Source organism: Channa argus, chromosome 20 (assembly GCF_033026475.1).
Source record: "Channa argus isolate prfri chromosome 20, Channa argus male v1.0, whole genome shotgun sequence".
Classification (NCBI taxonomy): domain Eukaryota; kingdom Metazoa; phylum Chordata; class Actinopteri; order Anabantiformes; family Channidae; genus Channa; species Channa argus.
In genome coordinates this window covers 8,353,780-8,377,234 of record NC_090216.1, presented here as the reverse complement: position 1 = coordinate 8,377,234, position 23,455 = coordinate 8,353,780, and the positions used below count along the sequence as shown (strand labels likewise).

Here is a 23,455-nt window from a genome sequence, read left to right as displayed (position 1 = left end):
ATTGTTGCTTTTAACTTTTCTATTATGTTGCAGGTCAATTTCACCCATCTCAGTTTTTAAATTGAAGGAACACATAATTAACCTCTGCTTCTTTATGCGCTGAAATGTAATGAGTTTTTTTTTCTAAGGGTTGGGAATGTGTATGTACAATGTGGGAATTGTGATGTAAGTGCTGATGTTCTATACAAAATCAGTTGGTAAAGGTGGATTGATCATTTTCGACTCTGGGACAAATGAGCGATGAATTGATTGATTATTCAAAGTGCTGCTTCTTCTTATCACCACAGTAGTGTGTGTGAGTGGTGCTGGACCAAATCCCACCTGAAGACATACTGTCAAGCAAACATACTGTAAAACCTGGGAGGATATGAGCCGCAACTGCTGGTGAAAATGAGTCTAAAAAGGGTGTAGTTGTGTGTGTGTTTATGCGTGTGAATACACTGTGTGATTACTTTGAATTTGAGAAGCTGTTTTTCTATCATTTTGCTAAATGGGATGCCGAACAAAGGAGCTTCAGAAGTTCAGCAGGAAAACAGCATTTTCTTTTATTTTAGAGAGCATCACAAATATAGAGGAAGATGTTTCTGAATTGTTATTAACCAAGGCTTTCTCTGATGAAAAGTGTTTAAAGTATTCTGCATCATCTGTGTCCATTTTACAAGATGTGAGTGAGTAAGACATCTAAAGAGTGTCAGGTTGTATGGGTCAAACTGTCAAATTATAAAAACATATAATCAGTACTAGGAAATCAATATGCATACAATTGACATTTGAGCTCAAATGAAATTATACTGAGCATATATTGTGTGGAATCTGGGTATTTTGACCCACAACACATGTAATTTTTTTATTAAAATTAATACAGAGCTTAAATAAGTCATCTTGTGTCATCTTCAGTCTTAAAATGTATTCTGCCTAAGGGTGAATTGATTACACTGATATATTAATAAAAGGATCGATAGGTTGTGAAAAGGCAGCATGATTCACATCAAACACAGCAGCAGAGTCAAACTGAGAAAAGGCAAAGTACAGCATCTCCCTCCACTGGCAGATACTAAATCTTTCATTTGCGTGGAGGAAAACATGTATTTGCAGTTGTGTAAGTTAGAATATCAATTCATTTTTTAATTGTACTCACGATGTCTTGCGTAGTTTTATATCCAAAACGAGAAGCTGTTTGAGGAATCCCTTGTTTGGGAAAATCCACCTGTGCTCTTTGACCTTACTAATAGCTTCTAGTAAGGTGTAATGGTGATGGATCATGAGGTAGGCCAGGACGAGGGAGGCAGACCTGCTCACTCCAACTGCACAGTGGACTAAAACCCGAGCTGGTAAAGAATAAGAATAGGATTACAATGAGCCTGCAGCGTAAAATATGGTATTGTATTCTGGGTAAGATGAGTGACTTGCAGAGAGGCCTGCACAGACTGTCATAAAATGGAGTGACTTCATAGCAACACGATGGGTATTTACCACCAGCCGTGTCAAGTGCGTTCTGAATATACTCAGCAGAGGGAAAGAAATAGCGAGAGAGGTCAAAGGACAGTGAATCATCTGCAGGCACTCCATAATAATCCACTGTGGATCCATAGAAGTCATGACTTCCCTGACAGTGCATCTTCCCATGAGCTGCATTCAGAACATGAGTGATTCCCAGCTTCCACAGACTGTAGCGATCATTGGCCACAGACCTGTGTACAAATGAAATCATAAATAAGAAACACATAATAAGAAAGCATAGTACATGAGTACTTTTATTTTATAGGCTTTCAAGAGCAATGCTGTAGACTTACATGTCACCAATGAACAGGTTAGGCCAAACTTCATCCACATGATTGTCAAACCTTTTTCCTCCATACAAAACCTTCACCAAGTCTTTTACAGATGGAGTATCAGGAGAAGCTGCAACAGTTTCCTGCACATTGTTCATAGTTGACTGCATGCAAATTTACAGCTGCCTACATTTGTATGATTTCAAACTCTGCTGTAGCTTTACTACAACCATATTTGTACAGACAAGGACAGGTGTTCCCAGTCTAAAATTAAAACACTGACCTATATTCTACATGCTGGTCAGCCTCACAAATCCAAATCCCCATCAAGTGCATTTTAGGTCCCATCACGACATCTCCTTTTGCGGCGTGTAAGTGCACAATGAATTAACAGTTTTTCACCATAGCAACGTTAATTGTGCATAAGTAAAAGCGCTGCATTTCTCTTTTTTCACCAGTAGGTAGATGTGCGCTCGCCGTTGGCCGGCTACAGCATCCAAGCTCATTTGTTACTGAATATACCTGCGCAGCTATTCTGCACATTACCGCATTGTGCTGTCAACAATGACGCTATGCTAACCAGCGCGATGCCACGGCGAAATGATTTTCAGCAAGCGCGTATTGTGGCAGCAAACGCTAATACTGTTTCTTCAGTTTTTTGCGAGATGCCATATAGCTACATAGCTGAATAAACACATTCCCGTATCGCCTTCTGTTACATCTCAGTCCGGGTGAGTGAGAAAGGCAGACGCATTGATGAAGCTAGCACGTAAGCTAGCTTAGATTGCTAGCTATCGTTAGCTTGAGCCTTGAGTTTAGCCTCTGCTAAACAGGGTTCTAGAAAGATGATGGATGCGTTCCTTTCGGTTCATGTTGTGCTTACACACACCTTCACTTGTCACATTTGCTTGTTTTGTATTTTTTATTATTTACAAGTTTGGAAAGATGTTAACAGTAACTACAGGTATCTCATGGCCTCACTTGAATTGATAGCCAGTCATGTGGGTTTATGTTTTTTTTGTTTGTTTGTTTTTTTGCAGGGGTTTGTAGGGTTTTACTTGACAGAGTCGGACGTTACCTGACTGTGTATATTGAGTATAGTTCTTTTATGAACTTTTATAAAGTGCAAAACTTCTACAAGTGTTAAATTTGGGAGCATTGTATGAATGTCTTTGCAGTCATAGATTTAAATGACAGGGTTTGGTACCACTGAAGTTTAGAGATTGTTTTTCAGTTTAGTGTGTGTTATAGTGTAAATTAATAAGATTGTGGTATATTAAAAAAACAAAACTAGAACTAAACTAAAACCATAAATAGTGTATTAGTTTTAAAATCCCTACATGTCTGCTCCTTCACCTACATTTCCAGGGTGTGGTATCCACTATGCAAACCTCTTGCCAGTTCCTGCCGCCTCTGCCTCGTGTATTTGGTCAAGCTAGGAAAGATCAGCCTGCCAGTGAAACTGAAGAAATGAACTTAATGTAACATTTTGTCACACGGTGAAGTCATTTTCTGTCTATTTTGCAGTGTTGTGGGGTTCGTCTGGGTTCAGTGTTGCTGATTCAGTGAAAATAAATTGTGTGTGTGGGTCTACTTCCTTTGTTTGCTTTTGAGGACGCCAATCATTAATGGATATTGACAGGGCTTTGTAGTTTGAGTCGCACTTAAAGTTTGATGTGTTATTCTTCAGGCCTCAGAGCACAGCGGAAATGACCCATCTGAGTGTCCGTCGCTGGACACCCAAACATGTCGCAAAGTGGCTAAAGGAAGAGGGTTTCTGTGACTATGTGGACCTGCTATGCTACAAGCACCGACTGGACGGAACCAGTCTGCTCACCCTCAGTGAGTATGACCTCCGTTCACCGCCCTTGGAGCTCAAGGTGCTGGGAGACATCAAGCGCCTGATGGTGTCAATCCGCAAACTACAGAAACAGAACATTGACGTGTTGGAGGAGCTTGGTTTTCCCTTTGATGGTCACTCTCCAACAGGCTCTGGAGGAAGTTTGGAGTGGATGTGCAATGGAGACCCCAGCAGAGATTGTGACAGTACTGACACAGCACCGGTGGGAGAGGAGTATCACCAGTACACTAATGGGAAGTTTAAACAGCAGACGAGGCGTCTGGACCCAGAGTACTGGAAGACAGTGCTGAGCTCTATCTATGTGGTGTTTGTGTTTGGGTTCACATCCTTTGTCATGGTCATAGTGCATGAGAGGGTGCCTGACATGCGCACATACCCTCCATTGCCAGATATCTTCCTGGACAGGTAGGTGTGTGATCTCATATTTAGTTTTACCTCCAAAAACAACTCAAACATCACTCAGTTGTTAAAGTCCAAAGACAGAAAGAAAAAAAATTTAAATTATTTTCTACTGTCAGAATATCACACCAGATGGTGGACATAACTGCCCTACTTCCTTGTAGCTTGTTTCTATTATTGTCTTCACATATTCCTGATGGGGTAGCTTTGGTTCAAAGATGTCTTTGAGATTTTTTAAAAATGACCTACTTTGTAGTCTCACCCATTGTTTATGACCAGCTTAGAGCTTTTCATTGAATGCCTTAGCTTATTTGTAGAGCTGGTTTAGGGAAATGCTACTGTGGGTTTTGGAGAGATGAATCATGCCGAGGCCAGTTTTTCATGTTTTACAGATTTTCCCACTCACTAGTAATATTATTTACAGTGAATATTGTAATATTTAAAATCAGTCAAGGATATGGAAAGTTTAAAACTAGGGTTTGGTTCCTTTATGCTGTTGTTGTGATAGAGTTAGAGAATGATGTGCATTGTTTTTACTGTAAACACTAAGCCACAGAAATGTGTCAGCATTTAATAGCAGTTCATCAGTTAAGCTGTTGTTAACAAGAGTTTTCATTTATTTATTTACTTAAATTTATTGAACAAGCTGTACTCTGTGAGAACAAACTGGCAGTCAACATGTCACAATATAACAAACATGACCCCCACCCCTCCACCCTCCCACCCTCCCCCAAATTTTACATTTACAAGAATATGAAACAGACGAGTAAATTCTTAAATTAGGACTTTAACAACATTCATTGCATTGTTGATGACTTAATACAGCAGTTGTCTCCGCACTAATTCATTTCTCTTCAACAGTGTGCCTAGAATACCATGGGCCTTTGCCATGGCTGAGGCATGTGGCGTGATTCTCTGTAACATCTGGCTACTTGTTCTGCTGCTTCATAAACACAGGTAGAATCCTGACTTTTTACCTCAGTATAGAGTTGTCACTGCAGAACCTGTTCTGTACCTACAGTGTGTCTGATAAGTAAAAGACCCAGGAGAACTGTTTCCCACATTGTGCAGGTCCATCCTCTTGCGGCGCATGTGCAGCCTAATGGGAACAGTGTTCATGCTTCGCTGTATCACCATGTTTGTTACCTCCCTGTCTGTGCCAGGACAGCACCTGCAGTGCTCGGGAAAGGTAATACACTAATCTATTCGGCATGTATCATACACTAAACGCTACATATTTGCCCCACTGACAGAACAACATTAAGAGCTTCGCTTATTCTCTGGTCTAGATGTACGGTGACATGTGGGCCAAACTGCAGCGAGCTGTGGCCATCTGGAGTGGTTTTGGGATGACCCTGACAGGGGTGCATACATGTGGCGACTACATGTTCAGCGGCCACACTGTGGTCCTCACCATGCTCAACTTCTTTGTAACAGAGTGTGAGTAGTTTTACATTCAGACATGTACATAACCAAATAGCTGAACTTCAGAAGCCCCTTTAAATTTTTATGTTGATTAGATTGTTTTACACTTTATTGTCAAAATATTAAAAATTCATCCTGAATCCCAGGGCACATGTACCATGACAAAAACATTACTTGAACAACACTACACATACTACAACATTAATCACAAGCACAAGTATTTATCACATAAAAAATTATGAAAAGGTTGCTGCAGAACAGTCCTTGATATTTAATCACTCAGGCCTATACTTAGAACCTATACTCCTGATTTATTGGTTGATAGGCTGAGGATATTAACATTAAGGTGATTTGGCCTTGGAATAACCGATAATAATGAAGAAAATAACTATGTAGCCAATCTCTTAATGATACTGATGAATGAAAATACAGTCCTTACTCTAATAGACTTAAGACCTTGTCTCATGTTAAGGGTTTTGCTTTTAGATTGTGGCTGTTTTTATTTGTAGTTATTTATTTTTCCCAATAGAATTTCAATTCAATTCACAAACTCAAACCGATTTCTTAATATTTCTGGTTGTAGCTCTGCAGTCATGTTTGTTCAAAGCTTTATTCCAAGTTAACATTTTGGACATCACACAAATTTAACCAAGGTTTTTTTAATAAATAAAATATATATTAATATGACATTTAGTATGAATATTGTTTTCTTTGACTTTGAAGATTTTAACCCCCTAACACACTAAAACGAATTGTACTTGGTATGAAGATTTAAAATGTTCATAATGTCACAGTGGGTGTCATATATTTGTAGAGAAATTATGAGCTGTTACTAGAAGCGGTGATATTTGAAGGTTGAAATACTTGATTATGGTTCAAAAAAAAGTTGCCACATAGGGGAGATGCCATATATGGGAACACTGTCCCTGTGTTGCCATCCGGTGTCTTTAATTGGTAATGCAGCTGAAAATAAGAGAACAAAAATATACAATATTTGTGGGACGATAGGCCTAAAAGATACAAATTAAAATACAGTTAGTCTTTCTGCCTCCCAAATACAGACACTCCCCGAAGCTGGAACTTTATTCACACGCTGTCCTGGGTCCTCAATCTCTTCGGCATTTTCTTCATCCTGGCTGCACATGAACACTACTCCATCGACGTCTTCATAGCCTTCTACATCACCACCAGACTCTTCCTTTACTACCACACTCTAGCCAACACTCGGGCCTACCAGCAAAGTCGACGAGCCCGCATATGGTTCCCCATGTTCTCCTTCTTTGAGTGTAATGTGAACGGTCCCGTCCCCAATGAGTATTGCTGGCCCTTCTCTAGACCTACTGTGATGAGGAGGCTGATCGGATAACAGCAGGAGCAGTGGTACCTTCAGACATTTCTTAACCTGTGATGTTTGCTCCCCTTTGTCAAGTTGCCAACTCAGACTGTATGTATTATTCTCATCAACAACTGACTGATGTGATCCTATCAGCACTGAGGCCTGATGGGATACACAGAGCCATACCCTCTTATAGTCTGGGACGTCATTTCTAACCTTTCCCTGTCACCATTTTTAGCTGGATTAGACAAAATCCACCAAACCATGCAATGTTTTGAAAGCTGCTTTTTTTTTTTTTAACACTCTGCTTGGTTTGAAAGCTGAACACAGTGGGGACATGCGTTGTTGATTTGTCCGCAAGTCTTTTACTAAAAGGTATATAATTTTATGCTAAATGTTTTGGTACCATAGAAACCTAAAAATTGTGGATGGCACATAATAAAAGCCACATTAAGATAATTCTCAGGCAGCAGTCTACCTAATCCTTCTTAGCAGTGTATTAATTTGTGTGTAGTTAAACACCTAATTGTTTCAAAGGTTTAATCTTGATTCTTGACTAAAAGTTTTGTCTTACTTACCACTGCATAATTTATCAAAACATAACTCTAAGGACCATTAAAGCAATATGTAAAGATGTCCATATTAATGCTTCTTGTATATACATTTTTTCATCATATTGAGATTGAGTCTTCTGCATTCCTTGAGATTAGGCTTACATTTTAACAAAGTTAGTACCTACTGATGAAACAAAAATCATAGCTTGTTGTAAGAGAAACATACACTGACTCCTGTGTTTATAATATTCAGATAGCCTGCCTTTTCCTTACCAGACCTAGAAAATCTGCCAAAAGTTTGGAAAAAAATGTTTTATTTTTTTCTCCCAGAGGTCTTAAATATGATTCAATTTGCCAATTACCTTGAGTGTTATGGTAAGCTCCTTTGTATAGAAACATCCCAAATCTGTCATGTTTACTGTTTTAGTTGTTTAGTGCTTTTTCAAAAAACTTTCATCATACAGTGTAAATGACCAGGCTTAAATACCACTTGACCTTTCCCTAAAATAGTTCTTAAAAATGATTCCTAAATTTGTATGCATTTGTTTATATTAATTTATTTCATTTTGTAAATTTTAATGGGTATTTTTATATTTAATATACAAAGTTGCAGCAACATGCTCATAGGTAAATGTTTACAGTTCTTCAGTGTTTATCTGAAACACAATGTGCTATTTAAGTGTAATGTTCTATCATTTCCATCATTAAAAACCTTAAAGAAGTGTAAAAAAAAAAAAAAAAGTTCTCTTTTTTTGTCTTACTACACAATATACTGTACATATGTCTGCTATTAGACAGATGGTTTTCAGCATTAGGGATGAAGAGTTTATAAAGGTGTTGGAAGCTATGGTGTGCTGGTCAATTAAACCAATAACTGCTTTGATAGTGAGGGGACGTATACGCCAATCAGCCACAAATTGACTTTGGTGGTCTTAAAAATGTCATGGAGGACAAGGGTCAGCATAGCTACTGAGCAGTCTGCAGCTAAACAGTTGCATACTCAGCAAAATGTGATACACTGTGTGCAGACGTTTTCAAAATACACAAACTCAATATTCAAAAGTGCAAATATTGGTGTGACTAATTCTTTACTAAAAGCACCACTTTAAATATTTGAATTAAGTAAATTTACTAAACACATTGTATACATTTTATTTGAAGTACAACGGTAAAAATACTTCAGTAAGAAAACAATTTATTTTAAACAATATTGATTATAATGATTAAAATAATTAATAGAATACAATAGTCAGTGTTGGCAAAGGCGTAGCTGATTATAAACACTTTGTGCTGATAGGTTGTTAATCCATAATAATACATTGGCATTTATTAGTTAATGCGGTATAATATAATCTTAATATTTTTGTAAAAAAAAAATTACGTTTCATAATAAAACCACAAAGTGGTATTAATGTGGCTGATTGCTGTATGAAGTACAGTATATGAATCCTAAGTTTGACCAAAGGATGGCAAATACTGTATGAGTGATTACATATGTTTACTTTACTATTTTACCCTGAATATTTAATAAAAGCACTAAAGAAATTGGAAACAATCTGCTTTGAACGTGACTATCTTGATTTGAGATATAGTGAGGCTGCAAGTGTATAACAGAATTTGCAATAGTTACTGTAAAAATGTTGTGAAGTACTCCATGATAAAAATGAAATAATAATAATTATTATTATTCAACAATATTGGTAACTTACTTACTATATAACTTACAGTACGTTAGCGTATTAGTTGCTATAGTGATTTAGATGTCTTCAATTTGCCGGTTTCCTTGTGGCATAAATTGTCTAACAAATGTGGACTTTTTCAAACAGTAAGAACTGCTTTTATTGCTCCCAAGCAGTAGATGAAAACTAAATGAAATTGCTTTTATTTACAAAAATATCAAGTTGCTCTAAATTCAGTAGGGCACATATCAAACAGCTATTTTTTCGGGTCCTACAGCACCGAGGTCAGGAGGAGGGTGTTGCGTCTTTTTCGGCGTCCTACACCGGTGTCGACCGCTTGTACTGCTAGTGTAACTATTTCACGATTTGACAGCAACATCAACAACAAAAGTATTACTCGGTAAGTAATAGACATAGTATTACTCGTATTACTATTACTTTGTTTCGTTGGAATGTCAGCAAAATGGCTGTCAAAGGTCTTGTCTGCTAGCTAGAAAACGCCCCCTACCACCCTCATGTTTTCAAATTGCTTCAAAACACAGTAACGTTAGCAGACTAAAGTATGTTTCTTATCGCCGCAAAAGGTTGAGAAGTAAAAATTAGGTACATGCAATCTGCAGCCTCGTACGCACCAGATTCACTGAAAAGCACTGTAAGAACTTGGCATTAACGTGAACCATGAAGACTTGATCAAAAAATGGATTTTACATATTACATTGATGGGATAAGATTTAACTTGATAGTTATAACGTAACACACACACAGAAAGAGAGAAAGACACGCTTTAAGGAATGTTAACCTTAGCGTGGAAAGGGTTTCTGAGACGAGCCTGCAGTCTAACCTTGGCAATGAGGAGACGTGACCGCACAAAGTGTGAGCAATGGAGATCGTATACTGCAGGTGTCTGGGAAACGGAAATGTCCTGATGGTTTTCTTGTTGGAGTTTAGGCAGTAGCCAACATTTTAGGAATTCCCCTCGTGACCACAGTCATTTGTTTAAAGTTAAGAAAAATATTCTGCCTATGAAATGTCAATATGTTAAAAAGAAAATTGAAAATGCCATATAAAAAATTAAGTTGGGTATCTAAAATACACAAAGTCCCAGAAAAGAGGGAAAATGTGACCTCATCAACTTTTAATGGTAGCTACAGCCTAGGCTTAAAAGTGGTCTTTTAAATGTTTCACCAAAAAAAGAATTGGAAAGCACATTTTCTGAAGGACATTTGTGGCTTGTTGTCACCATTTACACTCTATAATGCTATTTCTGTCACAGGCGTAATGGCCATTCCTCCAGCGTATGCAGATCTTGGCAAATCAGCAAAGGACATCTTCAATAAAGGATATGGTAACAAGAAGCGAGATAAAAGACAGATTATTGTTAACTTATTAGAAATGTATTACCCAGGAAGCCCAGGAAGTAGTTACTCATCGTCATTCTCCTTTCAGGTTTTGGATTAGTTAAGCTTGATGTGAAGACAAAGTCTTCAAGTGGAGTGGTGAGTTTAGTTATTCCTATAATTATCACAAAAAACATCTAATACAACTCAGCCTATAGTGTATTTCAGCTCTAAGTCAGTCCCTCCAGAAGTTTGTGTTTTTGGGATCACAACAGTTATTTCAACCAATCCCCAATCAAATTTGTGGATCCTTGCAATTCTAAACATACTAATATTATTGCAACATGCATTGTAATTTTTTGGAAACACTGTTGCGAATTCATGCATTTTAGACTGCAACAAAAAAAAGGTCTGAATTCCTGGCGGGACTGATAAGTGATGGACTATTAACTTCTCCATCCTTTGATATTCATTCAGTCTCTTTTAAGAATTTCCTTTTGTATTCACTTAGGAATTTAAAACTTCTGGTTCATCCAATGTGGACACCAGCAAGGTCACTGGAACCCTGGAAACCAAGTACAAGTGGGCTGAGTATGGGCTAACGTTCACAGAGAAGTGGACCACAGAAAACACGCTTGGAACAGAAGTTTGTGTTGAGGATCAGGTAAACTGAAAACTGTTAAATTGCTTATCTTTCCTTTAATCATGCTCTGAATTAAACCTGACTGATGGAAGGATTTTCTTCTTTAGATCACCAAAGGGCTGAAACTTAATTTTGATACTACATTTTCACCAAATACTGGGTAAGCTATGGCAATGCTAATAAGAAAATCACTTCTCAACACTCTTCTAATCCCTACTTTTTTCCACAATTTTACAGAAAGAAGAGCGGCAAGGTGAAGACAGCTTATAAAAGGGAATTCCTTAATGTTGGTGTTGATGTAGATTTAGATATTGCTGGTCCTACTATCCATGGGGCAGCAGTGGCTGGGTATGAGGGCTGGCTGGCAGGCTACCAGATGACCTTTGACACAGCCAAATCGAGGATGGCCCAGAGCAACTTTGCAGTTGGCTACAAAACCGCGGACTTCCAGCTTCATACCAATGTGTATGTTTAAGATTCAACAAATATTAGAACCAAGCAATGTAACAGATGAAAAGAGTTCACTAATCTTTTGATTAGGGCTGGGTATTGAACTTTGATACTTTTATGGCACCAACTAAATAGTTTTGATCCTATGGTGTATAGAAAAATGTGAATGTAAAAGAAACATTTTGATGAAATTGTGACTATGCAATAGGAGCTTCGTGAGTAATGCACTAAAAAAGTAGATCTGTAAAATGCGTTGTACAAGCAGAAAAATACAGTGTGGTCTCCATTCTATCAAAGCTATCTGTTAACATAGAAAAGCTTGTTCAGTAATCAATATGAACATGCTAAAACATGGGTCTGACCACAACCCAATCCATCTACTACCTTTGTACAATCCCCTAGTTCAAAGGCAGCCCCCCCACCACCAAAACAGTGAAAAGATGGTTGACTGGGCCCTCATGGATATTTAGAGGCCACGGATTGGAAACACCCTGTGAGACAAATGTTGAGGACATGGATGGACTGATGTTCTGCATTACAGATTACATCAACTTCTTTGTTAACATCTGTATGCCAACAAAAACTGTCCACTGCTTCCCAAACAACAAGCCATGGGTCACCAAACACATTCAAATAATCCTGAACGAGAAAAGGCAGCGTTCAGATCAGGTGACAGGGAAGCGGTGAGGGAGGTCCAGAGATGGCTGTCTGTAAAGATCAAAGAGGGGAAGGAGGCTTCCAGGAGGAAGCTTGAAAATAGGCTCCAACAGAAGGATATCAGAGCAGTCTAGAGTGGCATGAAGAGCATCACTGGGATATAAGACCAGCAGCCAGAGAACACAGGGGAGTGTGGTTAGAGAGAATGATTTTAGCACCTTTTTCTAATAGGTTTGATGTGCCTCATATCCATCCCCCAAAGCTATGCTATGCAGGCTTCGCCCCACAAAGGCTGCAGGTCCTAATAGAGTCAGCCCCAGGGTTCTGAAAGCCTGTGCCTGTGTATCCTTCAGCACATTCTCGACCTGAGCTGGCAGCTGAAGAGGGCACCTGTGAGATGGAAAACTTCATGCCTGGTGCCAGTACTGAAAGGGAAGTGGTCTGCCCCAGTGTCCCCAGTGACTACAGACCTGTGGCTCTAACCTCCCACATAATGAAAGTGTTAGAGAGACTGGTCTTGGACTTCCTCCGACCTCCAGTTTGTTTATCAGCCTCAGCTGTGGGTGGAGAGCACACTCATCCACTTGCTACACCGCATCTACACCCACCTGGACAATCCTGTGGGGTCTGTAATTGTGTTTTTTGAATTGTCCAGTGCTTTTAACACAATCCAGTCTGTCCTGCTGCGGGAGAAATTAAAGAGCATGTTTGTTGACGTCCCCACGGTTGGCTGGATTTTGGACTACCTCACTGACCGACCCCAGTACATCCGTCTGCAGAACTGTTTGTCTGACCCTGTGACTAGCAGCACAGGTTCTCCCCTAGGCACATTTCTTTTCACCCTGTATACCTCCGACTTCAGGTACAACTCAGAGTCCGACCACCTTCAGAGGTTTTCTGATGACTCTGCGGTTGTTGGATGTCCCAGGGTGGAGTTATCATGGAGTATTGATCACTGGTGGTGGTTATCTGGTGTGAGCACAGTCATTTCCAGCTCAACATCAGTAAAACAAAGGGAACTGGTGGTGGACTTCAGGAAGTCCAGGACTCCTGGCAATCCTCTCTCCATACAGGGAGAGGGGGTAGAAGTAGATTTGGAGTACGAATACCTGGGTGTCCCCTTGGACAATAAACTGTACTGGTCAGTTAATGTAGCATAAATAAAAGCAAAACAGCAGGCTGTATTTTCTAAGGAGACTAAAGTCCTATTTTACAAGCCTGTAGTAGCCAGCTCCATCTTCTATCCTGTGATTTGCTGGAGCAGCAATATGAAGGTGGGGGTCAGTATCAGACTGGACAAACTAAGGAGGGCTAGCTCTGTTTTGGGGGAGGAGCTGGACCCTCTGCATGTTGTGGCTGAGAGGAGAATGTTGTCCAAACTCCTCCTTGGTGCCGGTATTGAAACTTTAACAATACCCAGCCCTATTCTTTAATCTTGTGTGTTTATTTTTATTTTTATTTATTTTTTAATTAGATCAAACAGTTACTGGAAAACAACATGGACAGATAAGTGACATTGCACATTTTTTGCTTTTATCCAGAAACAACGGTTCAGAATTTGGCGGATCCATTTACCAGAAGGTAAATGACAATCTGGAGACTGCTGTGAATCTTGCCTGGACAGCGGGCAGCAATGGTACTCGCTTTGGAATTGGTGCCAAGTATCAATTAGACTCCAGTGCCTCCATATCAGTAAGTGGTTTGAGTTTGCTATTTTTAGTGAAGTGAGAGGGAAACTTCTCTGATTTTTATTGTATTTATTCTTCCTACGCTTGTCGTTTATTAAATTGAAAATTAAACTGCCTTGTCTCTTGTTAAAATATGGTCTGCTTCTAGTTGGAAAACTGCTGTGGATGACTGAGGGGGGGAGGAATAATTAAACACATGGAAGGCAGTGAGAACTCTGATACCGTTCAATTCAGTGCATCTATAAAGTATTCTTATGTACATGTGATACTTATGTACATGATTTATTTCTAATAAGTTTGCAAAGACTTCCATCAAACTTCTTTTACATTGTCATTGTGGGGTATTTGTAGAATTTTTAGGGAAATAATGAATTTGATCTATTTTGGAAAAAGGCTGTAACATAACACAATGTGGAAGAAGTTAAGTGCTGTGAATACTCTCTGGATGCACTGTGTACATGTACGACCCCAACTACAACAGGATGCAAGTTAAACATAAATAAAGTTGTTCTTTTAGGTTTTCTTTTTGTTTGTCAAGAGGCCATCTCAAAAAATGTGTCAACAGCTTGGTAAAATATTGTGGCAAATTGAGCCACTAGCAAAGGATACAGAATTTTACTAACACATTACTTTACATTATTTATAGCTCATAACCTAAAATAATTACATGCATAAATCCCATAATTGTCAATTACTGTATATTTTTGGATATGGATGAACTCTTTACTGTAAGTGTGTTCTAGTTTAATGAATTCATGTTTTTCTCCAGGCTAAGGTGAATAATGCCACCTTGGTAGGAATTGGATATACCCAGACTCTACGGCCTGGTAAAAACCAACTTTACTTTAAAACAGATTTGGAAAGACTACCAAACATCACTGACCACGTATCTTTATCTTTTTTTTTCACCAGGTATGAAACTTACTCTCTCCGCACTGGTGGATGGAAAGAATATTAATGCTGGTGGTCACAAACTAGGACTGGGCCTAGAGTTGGAGGCATGAGAATTTGTTCTGCCATTTCAGAAGAATATAATCTAAATCTGACCCTAGGTGTTCCTGTATGGCTGGCAGCAAAGCTAATTTAAAGAGAAGCCAAAACAATAAAAAAAGAAGCCCAGTTCTTAAGCACCGTTAAAATAGAGACTTCCCACTAGCTTTTGTTCATTGTGGTTACAATACTAGTCATTTTTCACTCACATGTATTTATTAACCAGTTACTCCTTCTGCCAATTTAATCACTATAATGAAAAACCCTTTTCGGAGTGTTGAAAGTTTGCTTTCTTAGTTTGACAATCCGCGAGTGATTCCAAACACAAAACCTTGTTATTTTGTTGAAGGTTGATCATGTAGAATGTAAGTCTGAGCTTCTATTTTGCACACTAGAATATGCCTTTATTTAAACGCTCTCCTGTTTTATTTGCACATCCTATTTATATTAAATATGTATTGACAGTCTGCATATTGGAAGGGTTAGTCCAACAACGTGCTTATCAAGACTGAAACTGGTCTTCAGCTATGTTGGAGAGTAGCTTAATTGTACCCTGCGTTAAGTTTGAAACTTCCACTCCCTTCAAATATCTGCTTCTAAGTTGCAAGAAAATGCTAAATGGAATGAAATTTTCCTCAATATGACTTGAATGGAAAAAAAAAAAAAAAGACTTATCCACTTTTCTTCCCATTTTTGAGAACTGTGACTCTTATCACGATGCAGGTTGTGTGTTAAGTGTGTGTCTACCTTTGCAATAAAGTCCTGAAATGAAGCTTTATTCTCCTGTGATTTGACTACAGTACACAGAAAACATGGAGAACGACACAAATAAACAGTGAAACACTCGGCACTATTGGAATGGACAGGTTTTTAATGTAATTAATTCGCTTATTTCAGTGCTGCACTTTGTATTGCAATTCTAAAATGAGTTTTCTTTCAGAATTATAATAAAACTTATAATTTGTCTCATGGTTTTCACATTAACATGAGCCCAGACAGTAGTACAGTTGGGATGAGAAGTTTACACCTCCTACATGCATTCAAACTATCAAATGTTGGTAATTTACCAAGAGACACACCGTACTTTTAGAAGTCTACAATTACTCACTAAGGCCTTGGTTGATTTTCCCATGAAAGAAGCTAAATCTGTAGTTGTTAGTTTTTTAGTTTTAACATATTGAGCATGAGTAGCATATGTGTTAAGATCTGACCTCAACTGTACATGATTTTACGACCTTCACAAACCCTGGATAAAAATTCAGCTAACTTTAACAATACATAAAGTATTTTAATGTAACCACCCAAACCCAACAAATCATTATGCTTATTAGAAGTGTCCTATAGCTTGATAGCCAGCGTAAGCCCATCTCCCACTGTGAGCATACTCAAGCTGATGCGAGCATCTCTGTGCAACTTCTTGTTCAGCTTGTCAATCGCTACAGTGTCCTTGTCTTCAGGGGCCGGATTCAACACCTTCCCACCCCACAGCACCTGTAAGAAAACCATGCTTTTAAATGTAGCTGCTTGAAAATTACTCCTGCAAAAATTGTTATTCTATATTTGTCTTGGGGAAAAAGCTCTTACGTTGTCGATAGCAATGATGCCTCCTTTCCTCAGCAGCTGCAGAGACTTTTCATAGTAGTGGTCATAGCTTTCTTTGTCTGCATCAATGAAGACAAAGTCAAAAGTTCCCGCCTGACCCGATGCCAAGAGATCATCTGGAAAAATGACAATTCAAAAAGAGCAAGAGAAAATAAATAAATGTTATACTTAAAATTCTTTCCAACGTGGCTACCTGCCACTGTTGCCAAACATCTGTCTCATGCCATTGAAAAGAAACGGACAAAAAGACCCTGAATTAAACATAATTTCTACTCTGTATGGAACTATGATGATTGAGTATTTCTCCCTTTTGACATATTATAAATCTAAAATCAAACAAATTTATTTCTTTAATAGTTTCCAGATAGCGTTTTATGATAGTTTTATTAATACTTTAGGAAATCCATTAGCAGTAAAACAAATGCAATTTTTGACAGATAAAGACAGATAAATTAATAAATAACGAGGTTTATCATTATCCCACGCGATCAGGTGATTTACGCACTTGACGTCACCGTACGTCGTGACGGTCAGCCGACTGTTTAGCGTTCGATTTGAAGGGGAAAATGTTTTGGGAAAAAAATCTTCAAGGCTTAAAAGTAAATGGACTTCTACACCACAACAACTGGAATCGAGGTAACAAAACGTACGTTAGCTACCTTTGCGTATACACATGTCACATTAGAGTATTTCATATAAATCTTGAATAAATAATTCGTTTAGGTTATGTTTAACACTGAGTAACGTTAACCTCTGACGAGCTTAGCTGAATGGTTTTAGCTAAAACACAGCCGCATGCTAGCGTGGGGACTAATTGTTGTGTCGGATGGTTATTAGTTAAATGTATTTCAGCTGTTGCATTTTACAGTACAGTTTGTTTTATCAGCAATACTCTTGTTTCACACTTAATTAAAATTGAATCTGTATTTGCATCAAACTACCACCAAATTGTGGCCACCACACACATTCGAGGTAAATATGAGAATTGCAATTAAAGAATGACTTTAATGTGAAGCTTGTGATAGCGTTGCCTTCAAAAGATCATGCTGTAGAAATCTGCCCTTGTATTAAACTTTTCCCATTTGAGCTGTTAAATATTTGCAGCAGGTTTAACTTTAACCTCATACACTGGAAAGTGACCTAGTGGCCTTATTATTATTTATAATAGTCGTTCATACAATCTAAACCTCATCTTTGGCAATGTTATATTTTTCAATTAATAATTAAACCACGTGAAATGTATTGTTTTAGGAAAGTCAAGGTGCACAAAAGCCTTGTGAAATTACCGTTATTCACTTCTGCTTTGAGAAACTGTACATCTCAACCTCTGTTAAATTCGTTTAGAATAGTAAAAATGAGTGAAAACATATGTATTACTATACCTAGAGTTTTCAGTGCTGGCTGTATGCGTAAATCAATTTTTTGCTCAACTTCAGCCTGCAGGCAAAAAGAAACAAGAATATTGAAAAATAAAGATGCAGCAGATATTTGATACAAGATAAAGATCTTTGTGAGCATAGTGCTTGCATGCATGATAATGACTAAGTCATTTAAGCAAACTTGATGTTTACAATAAAATAGTTCTGTTTTTTCAGTGTTTGCTTAACAAAATGAAGTAACTTAAAATAGTTTAGACAGTGAAATAGTAAAATAATCAAATAGAAATACAGCATTTTCTTAAGCATTTTTGCTCGATAAATTTAACAATTAATTGAGCAGGATATCAAATTTGTAGATGATTAATTTTATGAAAATCTTTCCAGATATGATTGTAAAAAGGTAACAGTTCTTTAATGTGATGCTTCTTTTGTTAGTTTGGTATTCTAGTAATGTCTGCTGCACATGCAGATGCACAGTTGTGCATCAAACAGAACTACAGTATGTCTGTTACCTACAGTTTATGAAAGTACTTTGGTCTGATCAGCAATTATTGGAACAATACACTAGCATTACCCCTGAATAATGCAAAAACTCTTTTTAAAAATAGCTTTGAAGTATACCTCTTTCCAGTAGGGTTTGCCAATGCTGGTATATTCTTCACTGATATCACATGCCACTACGACGCCATCATCAGGTAGAGCCAGTGCCATGTTCAGTGTGTTGTAACCTGTGTATACTCCTGCAAATGCAATGAAATGGCACTAAAATCAACATAATAAATGGCAACTGAAATAGTAAAATGGGTATGAGTTCATATAGTAAAAAGACTTATAGGGGATCTTAACCCTGGCAGATGTGCATATGTGATGCACTTACCAATCTCTATTGCTTTCTTGGCTTTTATTAGTTTTGCCAGATTGGCCATGAACTGCGCCTGCTCACATGCAACCATCATGCCGTTCCACGAGTGTTCCATTGTCCTCTAAAAGCAACAAGCAGAAACCAGTCATATTAACTTAACAAATTTTACTGTGAAGCATGATTATGTCCTATGACATTGATCACTTAAGTGTGCAAGAGCACAGCACTATTGCAGATACCAAGTCATTACCATCCTGAGGTTTTTCAGGGCCGGATGCTCCCTCATGGAGTGATTGAGTACGTACTGCATCAGTGGGTTGTCTTTTCCCCCGCAGTGACTTTTGGAGATGCTCATTCTGAAAGATTTCTTTTTCCCTGAGGGCAAACATAAACATTGAAACAATTATAGGGATCTTAAGAACATAATGATGTCACAGGCCCTGGCATAAGTCTTTTAGGAAACTAAATCTGGCCTAGTTAATGCATTTTCTTTTATTTTAGATTTTAGATTATATCTCAGTGAGGAAATTCATCTGTTGTCCCAGCAGCAAAAATAATAGGAGTTATAAGACACGTAGCTTAAAAGCTTCAGGGCTGTAGAGAATTAGTCTGGCCACATTCTGTCACTGTCTTTACTTTTGGCAGAAATTAAAGTGGAGTTTGTACTGGGTGTCAACATGTGCTACTGTATAAACATCAACATTTACAGTATTGCACATAATTATTTATTTGTCAGTGAACGTATGATGCAATCTTGGCTGGAAATTGTGCAGTGCAACTCAGTGCAACAATTATTTGTTCCCATAAACCCTAATAATTAAAACAAACAGTAAATAGAATAACCAATACAAAAATAAGTAATATTTGTAAGATGTACAGGTATAGCAAGTAAAAGTAGCACTTGTTTTGCAGAAAATGTGCTCATTTTACTCTTTTGTATAAAGAAAACTGTATATTACCAATACATCAATGTGTAATCTGCATTTTAGTTTTCTTGTTGCTTGAGGCTGTGCTAGACTTAACTACTTCAGCAAGTTTAGCTTGTTTAATCCAGTGGTTCTCAAACTAGAGGCTGGGCTCCTCTAAAGGGTCACAGAACAAATCAGGGTCATGAATTGAATTTAAAACAAAGTCCTGACACACATTTTACATGTTTGTACATTTCCTTCATCTTCGATTTATTCATTGAAATAAAACCATGTAAAATGAAGGAAAAATAGGAAAATTGGTAACATTTATAGCAACTCTAGTCTAAAACATGATAACAAATTATTAGATGTTAGAAGTACAATATTTTACTCATACTTTTAGTTGAGTACAAGTATAAAGCAACATGAAATGAACCTAAGAGAGAATAATTGTTGCGTTAAGGGACAAGAACACTGCGCTGGCCACTAGGTTCAGAGGAAAGTTTTTAAGTTTTAAACACTTTTAACGGGAACAAGCACTGTTGCGATATGTTTTTTAAAAATATAATACTGTACATGAAAACTATTCTTTTACCTCGTTATTTTCATTAAGAACCGTTAATAGATCTGTAGCTGTTTACACATGTTGCCTTACCTACAATCTGTCTAAACACACGTGACATGTCTATTATAAAGTTTTCCCTGCCAAGACCCTCTAAGCTTGTGTCGTAGCTTTGGGAATCCATTCAGCTTTTCCTCAGTTTTTACCTCCGTCTTTGTTTAAATCCGTGGCGCGGACCAACCCACTGGTTATAATGGGCGCAACGTTGTGTTTGAAAGCCCCGTAATTCTTTGTTCTTGTGCCCGTATAACTGGGCGTACATGTATTTTATGTATGTATGTATGTATATGTATATGTATATGTATATGTATATATATATATATATATATATATATATATATATATATATATATATATATATATATATATATATATATAAATATATATATAAATATAAATATAAATATAAATATAAATATAAATAAGTAGTAAAAGTAAATGAGTAGTAAAAGCATTAAACAGTTTTTCCCGATAGTGATTTCACCTGTTTGGTGCAGCCCACAAGCCCAGATTTACACTGAAAACACATTTTGGACTAGATTTGCACAAAGAGCCTAGAGGTACTTTTAAACCGTACATGACCTTTGTTAGACTGCATCAAACCACTGTAATCCAAAGACTGCACTGATTTTGTCACGCTACATGTACACACATGACTGCGGACAGGTTACCTTGGTGTAACAGTGACGTGGTAAAGCTTAAATTAAAATCGTTAGTCTTAAACCTCTTCTCTTACCAAAGAAATAGCCGGTGACAAAGACAACGCCCAGAGCCACGGTTCCAATCAGTGCTTCTTTGGAAATATCACGAAGAGACATTACTTTAACGACAACAATAATGCCACACGATGAATCTGATTCGGGATAAAGCGCTTCCGTGTTGGCCGAGGGTTGAACCGTAATACTGCGAGTAAATGCGAAGCTAAACTGCGTGGATGCCTGTTGCATAAGAGTCTGCCTGCTGCTATCATGTGACGGGCTCAGCACCAATGCCTGGAGGAAAATGTGAAACGTGAAGTGCAAGGACTCCTGATAAAGACAATTATATGCACGTAATATTTGAAATAAGTAGGGTAGCTCAGCTTAACAGGTTCCTCCCACTGAAGAAGGTGTTGCAGAGCTAAGAACTGAGCCACAAGGTACTGCAAACTTCAGCTGCAAACAGAAAAATTAACTCACCTAAAAGTTGCTTCTATATGAAGGTTCTCTGTGAGGGCGACGGAATGATCTCGTGGTTGAACGAGCCTTAGGAATCCGCCCAGTCATGCAGATACTAATCGGTCATATGACCTCCTCTAGCTCGTATGATAGGGCTGTAACACAGACGCCTACTTTACACTCACAACTGCTGCAGCACCAGCCAAACGTTTTAGGTTATGTTAAAATCATGTCCATCCAGTCCAAATGTTTCTTTAGAAGTGTGGAAATACTCTCAGCCATGATGTACCTAAAGTTTTAAAAGTACATGTCATGTAGTATATCATTCAGTGTTGCGAAAGTATGTTTGTGGTCATTCTCTTTCTGTAGAAGGACCCACTGCCAATGAAGATTCTGACATTTGCTTGAATTTCAGCAGATAAGATGTGTCTGTACATGTAATTTTCACAAAAAGGTAGTATTCTTGGTCAACGTTTTTCCTCTCCCGGTTTCACCTATCCACAGAACTTTGGTTGCTTTTTAAAGATCCAATTAAAAAAGGTAATATGTCAGAACAAAGCAGACTCTACGTCACAGTTCACACATAGGGCACTGTGACAAGAAAATGTACAAGATGAGAGTACTATTGTACATGTACAGCCAAAAAAAGAAGTAAATGCACTTTCAATTGCAATATCGTGGTTTTCTGCATAATTGGTTAAAACGTGATCGACAAACAATATTTCTGAGCTCCAAACTGATAAAACACAAACAGATACAATGACTTTACTGAACACACCCATTAAATATACAAAACAACGGTGGAAAAAGTAACAACGGGCTTCTGATCTCCCCAAACATCGACTGGAATCAGGCGGTAACAAACCTGGAGTCCTGTCAATGAAATAAGAATGCATGTGTGGTTTAGAGCTACCATGACTTATAAACCCAAAGCTATTCGTGCCATGCCTTGCAAAAAAGAGGCCTCAGAGAACCTACAATCAAGAGTTATTTGCATGTAGCTACAAAGTTTTACATCGTAAACGCAAAGCCTTTATATATTCATTAGTCCACAGTTAGACATGTTGTCTATAAATGGAAACGATTTAGTACGGTGGCTCCTCTCTATAAAGGTTGTCGCTCAGCCAAGATAACTCCAAAGGCACAACGCAGAATGCTTAAAAAAAGAACCCTACTTGAATGAATCACTGGAGTTGGGTGACCTCTATGTTGACTAGTCAACCATAAGCAAAACATGAACAGGCGTTGGAAGAGAAGCATTGTCGTCCGAAAACAATATTGCAACACACCTGACGTTTGGCACAGACCACTCTTACAATCCACAACACTACCACGAAAATGACTTGTGGATAGAGAAAACAAATGTAGATTTGTTTGGTAAGAACACACAGCACTGTGTATGGTGTAAAAAGAGAAACCGCATACTAACATAAAAACATCATCTCAACAGTGATGTAGGAAGAGGAAGCATCACGATTCGGGGCTGCAAGGGGGTTTAACCAGTTCTTAAAACCATGATTTCCACCATAGCTTTTTATTATTAGTGGGTATTCAATAATCACATGGAAGATCATGACTGTTTGTTTTATCAGCTTTCAAATACTGTGTTTGTGAATGTAAATAATTTTATTTAGCAAATGTTTTAGATTAATTTAGAAATGTAAATATGTAGGTGAAAGGCAGAGTCAGAGTAAAACAGAAGTTTTAATTACTGTGAGCTTTACTGAAAACCACAGATCCTATAAAAATATACTGACATTATAAGAAACTGCTGGCCCTGTTCGAAATGTGTATCAGGTGTTGTTACCTACAATGTCTCCATTATAAATACACACACGTAACATCAATATTAGGTATTTAGTGATGTAATAACCATATTATAAACAATCAATTCATGACTATAACATAAGACACTGAATAATTCAGAACAAATTAAACTCATGAAGCCATTTCCTTCATAGAGTTTGCAGTATCACTGTGAAGGTAAGACATGTAATGCAGATGTTCATACAGAAAGGGGCAGTGTTGTCATGAAGAGGAAGCTTCGAAAAATGAGTCCTCGAGCCTCAAAAAAAAAAAAAAAAAAAAGGCAAGATGCTGGTCCCCATGAGGAAATCATTTAATTTTACTGAGA

The 23,455-nt window shown here is 37.8% G+C and overlaps 4 protein-coding genes and 1 long non-coding RNA gene across 9 annotated transcripts in view; 3 read left to right on the top strand and 2 right to left on the bottom strand.

Annotated features, from left to right (window-relative positions):
* Positions 1–29: 29 nt before the first annotated feature.
* Positions 30–2,163, bottom strand: LOC137105943 (dual specificity protein phosphatase 13A-like). The gene is made up of 4 exons (XM_067488792.1): positions 1,794–2,163; positions 1,474–1,691; positions 1,139–1,328; positions 30–710 (listed from the first exon to the last, which is right to left on the bottom strand). Exons 1-4 carry the CDS (start codon positions 1,940–1,942, stop codon positions 692–694), a joined length of 576 nt encoding a protein of 191 aa, XP_067344893.1. The 5' UTR covers positions 1,943–2,163; the 3' UTR covers positions 30–691.
* Positions 2,164–2,337: 174 nt separating this feature from the next.
* On the top strand, positions 2,338–7,446 carry samd8 (sterile alpha motif domain containing 8). 4 transcript variants are annotated; one of them, XM_067488786.1, is made up of 7 exons: positions 2,338–2,503; positions 3,141–3,253; positions 3,463–4,038; positions 4,894–4,989; positions 5,104–5,221; positions 5,322–5,472; positions 6,497–6,747. In XM_067488786.1, the coding sequence occupies exons 2-7, from the start codon at positions 3,156–3,158 to the stop codon at positions 6,601–6,603; spliced, it is 1,146 nt and encodes a 381-aa protein (XP_067344887.1). In that variant the 5' UTR covers positions 2,338–2,503; positions 3,141–3,155; the 3' UTR covers positions 6,604–6,747. The 4 variants fall into 4 exon arrangements, with proteins under 4 accessions (XP_067344887.1, XP_067344885.1, XP_067344884.1 ...); XM_067488783.1 differs by having other exon boundaries at positions 2,346–2,503; positions 6,519–7,446; XM_067488784.1 differs by lacking the exon at positions 3,141–3,253 and having other exon boundaries at positions 2,345–2,503; positions 6,519–7,446.
* A 1,822-nt stretch (positions 7,447–9,268) lies between these two features.
* Positions 9,269–15,563, top strand: LOC137105819 (voltage-dependent anion-selective channel protein 2-like). Its single transcript, XM_067488441.1, has 9 exons — positions 9,269–9,426; positions 10,300–10,371; positions 10,473–10,522; positions 10,875–11,027; positions 11,114–11,166; positions 11,244–11,471; positions 13,655–13,805; positions 14,571–14,628; positions 14,714–15,563. The coding sequence occupies exons 2-9, from the start codon at positions 10,305–10,307 to the stop codon at positions 14,803–14,805; spliced, it is 852 nt and encodes a 283-aa protein (XP_067344542.1). The 5' UTR covers positions 9,269–9,426; positions 10,300–10,304; the 3' UTR covers positions 14,806–15,563.
* Positions 15,564–15,642: 79 nt separating this feature from the next.
* LOC137105817 (catechol O-methyltransferase domain-containing protein 1-like) lies at positions 15,643–21,485 on the bottom strand. 2 transcript variants are annotated; one of them, XM_067488440.1, is made up of 7 exons: positions 21,343–21,485; positions 18,885–19,009; positions 18,650–18,755; positions 18,394–18,512; positions 17,776–17,830; positions 16,376–16,509; positions 15,643–16,282 (listed from the first exon to the last, which is right to left on the bottom strand). In XM_067488440.1, exons 2-7 carry the CDS (start codon positions 18,987–18,989, stop codon positions 16,130–16,132), a joined length of 672 nt encoding a protein of 223 aa, XP_067344541.1. In that variant the 5' UTR covers positions 18,990–19,009; positions 21,343–21,485; the 3' UTR covers positions 15,643–16,129. The 2 variants fall into 2 exon arrangements, with proteins under 2 accessions (XP_067344541.1, XP_067344540.1); XM_067488439.1 differs by lacking the exon at positions 21,343–21,485 and adding an exon at positions 20,901–21,067.
* LOC137105820 (uncharacterized) overlaps positions 16,517–23,455 on the top strand; it is a 122,367-nt gene continuing 115,428 nt past the window's right edge. The window contains exon 1 of the long non-coding RNA XR_010911866.1: positions 16,517–17,039. This is a non-coding gene — a long non-coding RNA (uncharacterized lncRNA). The remainder of the gene's footprint in view (positions 17,040–23,455) is intronic.

Excerpts from the sequence above, each read along its gene's own strand:
- LOC137105943 (XM_067488792.1), bottom strand. The coding sequence starts at position 1,942 with ATGCAGTCAACTATGAACAATGTGCAGGAAACTGTTGCAGCTTCTCCT. Across the intron at positions 1,692-1,793 it reads AACCTGTTCATTGGTGACAT|GTCTGTGGCCAATGATCGCT; the intron begins GTAAGTCTACAG and ends ATTTGTACACAG. Across the intron at positions 1,329-1,473 it reads CGCACTTGACACGGCTGGTG|CTCGGGTTTTAGTCCACTGT; the intron begins GTAAATACCCAT and ends ATTCTTTACCAG.
- LOC137105819 (XM_067488441.1), top strand. The coding sequence starts at position 10,305 with ATGGCCATTCCTCCAGCGTATGCAGATCTTGGCAAATCAGCAAAGGAC. Across the intron at positions 10,523-10,874 it reads CAAAGTCTTCAAGTGGAGTG|GAATTTAAAACTTCTGGTTC; the intron begins GTGAGTTTAGTT and ends GTATTCACTTAG. Across the intron at positions 11,167-11,243 it reads ACATTTTCACCAAATACTGG|AAAGAAGAGCGGCAAGGTGA; the intron begins GTAAGCTATGGC and ends ACAATTTTACAG.
- samd8 (XM_067488783.1), top strand. The coding sequence starts at position 3,156 with ATGCAAACCTCTTGCCAGTTCCTGCCGCCTCTGCCTCGTGTATTTGGT. Across the intron at positions 5,222-5,321 it reads ACCTGCAGTGCTCGGGAAAG|ATGTACGGTGACATGTGGGC; the intron begins GTAATACACTAA and ends TCTCTGGTCTAG. Across the intron at positions 5,473-6,518 it reads CAACTTCTTTGTAACAGAGT|ACACTCCCCGAAGCTGGAAC; the intron begins GTGAGTAGTTTT and ends TCCCAAATACAG.
- LOC137105817 (XM_067488439.1), bottom strand. The coding sequence starts at position 20,982 with ATGTCTCTTCGTGATATTTCCAAAGAAGCACTGATTGGAACCGTGGCT. Across the intron at positions 18,756-18,884 it reads CCCTGAAAAACCTCAGGATG|AGGACAATGGAACACTCGTG; the intron begins GTAATGACTTGG and ends TGTTGCTTTTAG. Across the intron at positions 17,831-18,393 it reads GCAAACCCTACTGGAAAGAG|GCTGAAGTTGAGCAAAAAAT; the intron begins GTATACTTCAAA and ends TTTTGCCTGCAG.